Consider the following 7,014-nt stretch of genomic DNA (forward strand, 5'->3'; position numbering starts at 1 on the left):
GTTACAGCCCCTGAAGGACAGTTACACCCAATGAAGGACAGTTACACCCACTAAAGGACAGCTATGGCCACTGAAGAACAGTTACACCCACTAAAGGACAGCTACAGCCCCTGAAGGACAGTTACACCCACTAAAGGACAGCTACAGCCCCTGAAGGACAGTTACACCCACTAAAGGACAGCTACAGCCACTGAAGAACAGTTACACCCACTAAAGGACAGCTACAGCCCCTGAAGGACAGTTACACCCACTAAAGGACAGCTACAGCCACTGAAGGACAGTTACAGCCACTGAAGAACAGTTACACCCACTAAAGGACAGTTCCAGCCCCTGAAGGACAGTTACACCCACTAAAGGACAGCTACAGACACTGAAGGACAGTTACAGCCACTGAAGAACAGTTACAGCCACTGAAGAACAGCTACAGCCACTGAAGGACAGTTACACCCACTAAAGGACAGCTACAGACACTGAAGGACAGTTACAGCCACTGAAGGACAGTTACAGCCACTGAAGAACAGCTACAGCCACTGAAGGACAGTTACACCCACTAAAGGACAGCTACAGACACTGAAGAACAGTTACAGCCACTGAAGGACAGTTCCAGCCACTGAAGGACAGTTCCAGCCACTGAAGGACAGTTCCAGCCCCTGGAGGACAGTTACAGCCACTGAAGGACAGTTACAGCCACTGAAGGACAGTTACAGCCACTGAAGGACAGTTACAGCCGCTGAAGGACAGTTACACTCATTGAAAGACAGTTACACCCACTAAAGGACAGCTACAGACACTGAAGGACAGTTACAGCCACTGAAGGACAGCTACAGCCACTGAAGGACAGATACAGACACTGAAGGACAGTTACAGCCACTGAAGGACAGCTACAGCCACTGAAGGACAGATACAGCCACTGAAGGACAGTTACAGCCACTGAAGGACAGTTACAGCCACTGAAGACAAACACTCAAAAAGACGATAGAAACACGCAGAGAGGATATCAACTGAGAGGACATAAGAAAAAGACAAAGGAAAAAAGAAGGATGGGATCAGGACTGAGACTGGGACTAGGACTGAGAGTGGTAGTGGGACTAGGACTGGGACTGGGACTAGGGGTGAAGTGATTGAGCGACTCACGATGGAGGGCATGTTGTTCTTGACTCCAGGGGGGACAAGCACCCGCAGGTCAGGCTTGCGGTTGCTGTTCATTCCCAGGTTCATGGTCGGGGGAGACTTGGCCTGCATGCTCTTGTTCATGCTGCCCGGAGAGACCAGTAGACCAGGCGAGTTACGGTGGTGGTTCCCGTAGCCATTGCCTTAAGAAGGGAGAGGGAGAGAAGAGAGAGAGAGGGAGAGAAGAGACGGAGAGAAGAGAGGGAGAGGGAGAGGGAGAGGGAGAGAAGAGAGGGAGAGGGAGAGGAGCCATTAATTGTACTGTTCAAAATAGCTCTATTAGTGTATCCTACATATTGTTCTCAGACCACAGTAGCATGTTGTACTAAGGAAACCATTACTTCTACAAATATTACAATTCTTCAACTAGAAGAGGGGCAGAGAAGCCACTGTCCTAGAGCCAGAGAGTGGTCACTTTCACCCAGTGATTCCAATAACTCACCCAGTGATTCCAATAACTCACCCAGTGATTCCAATAACTCACACATTTGTTTGATGTCTTAGAGGAATGTCTCTTTTGCCGCTGTCACTACCATTTACCCCATTTATCTCGCCAGTGAGATGTGTAAAAATATTGAATTAGGGCCTTGGAGACCACAGTGGGACAGGGCCCATCATTTGTCCATCAGCGCTAAACACGTGTTGCCTCTTCCAGACAAAGACCCTGCCCTGGGGTAGACATCCAATCCACATTCCTCCTCCTCCGACAGACTGACTGCAGGACTGAGTTTGGCACCCACGCCACATACATACCAGTGGGACACCCTCCCAGCAACACCCCATTAAAAACAAGAGAGAGAGTGAGCAGTGTGTAAGCTTTGTTTCCATCCCAATCCCGCAGCCTTTTCATATGGGTAGAACACCAAGAGCTGTATGGATATGTCCCACTTGAAAGAGGGGCAGGAATTATACGTTAGACATAAATTCATTTCCTAATCATACTCCAGGGGAATATGAGTCGCAGATGACTTCCTGGGCAATTTCCTCCTGCTGATCTCTGTTTCATTTCAGAGTTTTGTTGTTTGGATGAAAGTGCAATTTGAACAACCTGAAAAATAAAAGACCCCTAGTGGTAAAAGAAAATGAGTCTGTCTAACAGAATTAGAAAAACATGTATGTATGTGTGTGCGTGTGTGTGTGTGTGTGTGTGTGTGTGTGTGTGTGTGTGTGTGCGTGCGTGCGCGTGCGTGTTTGAGTTACTATTTGTGTGCATGTCTGCATGCTCGTGTCCCTCTGTGTAAGATTGTGTTAGTATAGTCTCAGTGTGTGTGTGTGTGTGTGTGTGTGCGTGCATGCTTGAGTTACTATTTGTGTGCATGTCTGCATGCTCGTGTCCCTCTGTGTAAGATTGTGTTAGTATAGTCTCAGTGTTTGTGTGTGTGTGTGTGTGTCAAATAGTATTTGTCTAAGTTGTGACTTTCAATATGATAAATTATTTATTGTGTTGGTGCATGACTGCGTACGTGTACACAGAGCATGTGTATGGATGCACGTGTGGCTTTTGTATGGGAGCCTCTCCATCCAGCTGCATCATCAGCTCTGCCTGCCTCGCTCTCGCTCTCATCCTCATGGAGGGACCATTGTACTGTGAAGAGGGCCCATGTGGAGAGACATGAATGAGAACACACTCTTGCCACTCAATCTCAATGACGCTCTCTGTACACACAGATCATTTAGTGAATCAAAACAGTTCTAGAGGTTCTAGAAAATATCAGAGAATTACATGTAAAAAAACTGATTTACTGTCCAAAACTTTACCAACTAAACAACTTAAAGACAGCTACAGATGTTCAAAAACCCAAGCCCATGGAGAAGATAAGGTTTATTGGTTGTGTGATTAAAAGTGGCATATCCGGTTCAAGAGCATGACCTTTCCGTGAGAAAGAGAGCCCTTCGGAATGGTGAAAGAGAGAGAGAGCGAGAGAGAGAGAGACTTGCAATGTTACTGTACAGCCAAGCTGAGCGTAAAGTGAGGAGGGGATTTCAGGCTGCCATTTTAGGACAACAGCTCTGACTCAAAATAGAGCCACTGGCTATAGCACAAAAGATGGGCTTTATTGCCTAAGACAGGCAATGGACAGGTGATAAGGATGCCAAAGGATCCATAAAGCTGCCAGTGACTTAGGTTGAGCTTACCTGAAGACACATGGAGCTGCTAGCAACATGGCTACAGAGAGGCTAATGCAATAGCTAGCATCTGACTACAGACACTGTATAGCAGCTCTGTGAGTCTGATACATGATCATCACTGACACTGACAGTCAAACTGGAAGCGAGCGATTTGAGGAAGTACCAAAATGAACAGTCGATGCCCAGATAAGAATCAGCGTCTCTGCTGTATAAAAACAACAATATCACATCTGAAGTGGATATATAAAGGTATTTCTGTATGTAGATTAGGCCTGGGGCCTTGCTTGGGGCTGAGGAATGCCAAACTGTTGCAGTACACTAACACACTGGCTGCTTTTTGGACCTCACACACAGACACACAGACGGCTGGTGTGATTCAACTCATCTATAGTTAACTGTTACTGAACCATTTCTGATGTCCTGTCGTGGTCTAATGGGTGAGCTCCGTTTCCACTTTCCATATGCAGGCTCTTCTGTTGAGGTTGGGCCTAACGTGCATTCAAATCTGAATCCACCATCTGAAGTAACGTGTGTCACTCTATCTAGCTAACTAACAGCTTCCACTGTATCTACGTAGGCTACGGACAAAAATACAGGAACCATTTAGCTATTTTTTGTAAGAATACTGTAGGTCTTGTGTCTTCGTCTCAATGCGCTTGTTTTGGAAGACTCTGCAAACCAGCATAGATCAGCATACGTTTCAACGTAGTCCATGATGGTATTTGCTGGTACATGTTGGTCTATGCTGGTCGGTGCTGGTTGGATGCTGGTTAAGCTGGTCTGACCAGCATGGTGGTTACCATCCTTCACTGTGTTTTGGACATGGGTAATAAAATCAAATAAAATCAAGAGTAAAAAAATAACACAATAACTAGTGATCAGCCTTTGCTGTGTTTTGGACACTGGTGACCAGCTTTCACTGTGTTTCAGACACATACCAGTTTAGGCTGTTCTATGCTGGTCCAGCATGGTCTAGCTGGTCAAGTTGGTCTGACCACAACCATTATTATCATATTTCCCAGCAGGTTCTATTGCAGATTATTTTTAGAATGTTTTTTTGCAATATCTTTTTTTGTTTCTTATGTTTTTGAATGTACATAGGTTTATTAATTAAACTGATGCTACACCAAGATAAGCAACATACATTTTTATAAACGAATCCAATCTGTTAGTTGGACTGAAATGATTGTTCCAGTTTAGATGGTTTTGGTAGTCTCATGTATTAGTCTGTCTAATCCAAAAACTCAGCGAAGGCTGGTCACCAGCAAAAACACAGCGAAGGCTGGTCACCAGCAAAAACACAGCGAAGGCTGGTCACCAGCAAAAACACAGTGAAGGCTGGTCACCAGCAAAAACACAGCAAAAGCTGTTTGCCACAAAAACAGGACGAAGGAACCATGAAAACACAGCGAAGGCTGGTCACCACGAAAAAAGGACGAAGGAACCACGAAAACACAACGAAGGCTGGTCACCAGCAAAACCAGCAGCTATGGTGGACCAGCCTTTGCTGGTGTATGTTGGTCTATGCTGGTCTTTACAGCAGGGGGAAAGGACAGAGTGGATCAATGCATCTGTAGAGCTGTTCCAGGGTGTGTGTGTGTGTGTGTGTGTGTGTGTGTGTGTGTGTGTGTGTGTGTGTGTGTGTGTGTGTGTGTGTGTGTGTGTGTGTGTGTGTGTGTGTGTGTGTGTGTGTGTGTGTGTGTGTGTGCGTGCGTGTGTGTGTGTGTGACCTGTGGAGATGTGTGAGTGATTGAGGCGAGAGGTGACAGGAGCTGGTTAATTCTCCTACGCAGTGAAGCAAGCAGGCAGCAGAGCAGAGATCAGAACGCTGCTGACAGCTACATAACTACACAAATAGAGGTAGGAGGTGTTCACAAGCTGAGACTGGGACACCCTTCATCAGCCTGTTCTCTCTCTCTCTCTCTCTCTCTGTCTTTCTCTCTCTCCTTCTCTCCATCTAACTAACTCACTTTCCTCAGCTAGCGAAGGGGTTGACAGACACTCACATAGATATGCGAAAACACAACCACACATATAGACATGCACAACCACACACACGCACACATACACGACACAAACACACGACACGTACAGCCCTGCCACAACGGTTCTACAGTAAGGACGTCACAACTCGACCTTCCAGTATCAAACTGTATCATGTGTCACTTATCAATCAAATCTGTCTAGCGATGCTGGCAGCCGTGGCATGAGTGGCACATGGGGCTGTGTGTGTATGTCTGGACAAGGGGCATTTCACAAGAAAAGAAAATGTCTGCAGCAGCGAACACCAGGCTGAAACACTCACCACTGACAGACAGCTTATCAAAAGAGAAGTGAAAAAATGACGTCAGCGGCCAGCCACCTCACATTGAGTCACAGACAACCCACTGGGCACAGACGTCAGTTCAATGGCTAGTTTTGATTTACATTTGGTTGAGTTGTCAACTAATGTGAATTCAATGTGAAATCAACAACAACAAAAATCACCGTGTCATTGGATTAAAATGAGAAACTAGGTGGAAGAAAATACGACCTGCCCTTACGTTGATGACATTTTGCGAATCCAATGAGTTATCTACGTTGATTCAACATCATCACAGAGATTTTTGCGGTTGAAATGATGTGGAAACAATATTGATTCAACCAGTTTTTGCCCAGTGGGAACCCAGAACATCATTAAAACCTATGACCAGCTTCAGAGAACGCTTCCATCTGTGTCTGTCCCTGTTTCTCTACTGCAAACGTGCATGTCTGAATATTAATCATGGGGCTTTCCCCCAGCTGTAGGATTTAAGAAAAACTTGAATGGAATCTTTTAAGTTCCACATGATTCTCTCTCCACGTTGTAATTCTACAGCGGCCGGCCGAGCCGGGTCCTCACAGAGCGCCTCTGTTCATCGCCGTGGCGACACAAAGGCTACATTTGAAGCATGCTCCGGAGCATGCTGCCGACAGAACACACGCCACAACAAACGATCCTGTTGTGTGTGTGTGTGTGTGTGTGTGTGTGTGTATGCAATTGAGTGTGTGAGGGGCCAGACAGAGGGACCGGGCTCTGAACCCTATCAGGAAGCCCTGGGGGCCAGACTGGGCTGCCCAGCTGTGCTCCCCTGACCCCCCAACCCCCCAGCCTCAGCCCCAGTCTCCCCCTGCCCTTACCTTTGTTACTGCCCTATTCTTGAGAGCTCCTCATACTGCCTATTAGCTGACCATAAGCCTAACAGTTTAATAGAATCTGTACAATAAAATTATGGCAGCAATTAACCCCACAAACACACAGGTAAATCCATTCAAGTTCATGCAAATGAATGCAGACACACACGTACACATGGGCCGATTTACTTATCATAAGAACATTATGGCATGGTAATGTTACATTTATTTTGCTCACAACATATGATAGTAGTTAGCCTATGAAAGAGTTTGAATAGCCAAACAAAATGACAAGTACAGTGTGTGTGTGTTGTCTTCTGCAGTTTGAAGCCCACGAGGAAGAGGAAATTAACAGTGGTTAAAGCGTTGTATAAATGCAGTGTGATGATGCTCGGCTTATAAAGACACAGCGTGTGCGCATGCACACATACACACACACACACACACACACACACACACACACACACACACATAGAAAAAGAAAGTGAGAGAGAGAGAGAGAGAGAGAGAGAAAGAGAGAGAGAGAGTGAGAGTAGAGATAGAGAGAAAGAGGAGAGAGAA

General features: G+C 46.0%; 1 protein-coding gene across 1 annotated transcript in view; it reads right to left on the minus strand.

Moving 5' to 3' along the window:
• The window catches only part of LOC109875940 (myocyte-specific enhancer factor 2C-like), a 93,623-nt gene that overhangs the window by 9,242 nt on the left and 77,367 nt on the right, over positions 1–7,014 (minus strand). The window contains exon 5 of the mRNA XM_031816235.1: positions 1,135–1,315. Coding sequence (XP_031672095.1) covers positions 1,135–1,315 — 181 coding nt within the window. The remainder of the gene's footprint in view (positions 1–1,134; positions 1,316–7,014) is intronic.

This window comes from Oncorhynchus kisutch, linkage group LG3 (assembly GCF_002021735.2).
Source record: "Oncorhynchus kisutch isolate 150728-3 linkage group LG3, Okis_V2, whole genome shotgun sequence".
NCBI classification, from domain to species: domain Eukaryota; kingdom Metazoa; phylum Chordata; class Actinopteri; order Salmoniformes; family Salmonidae; genus Oncorhynchus; species Oncorhynchus kisutch.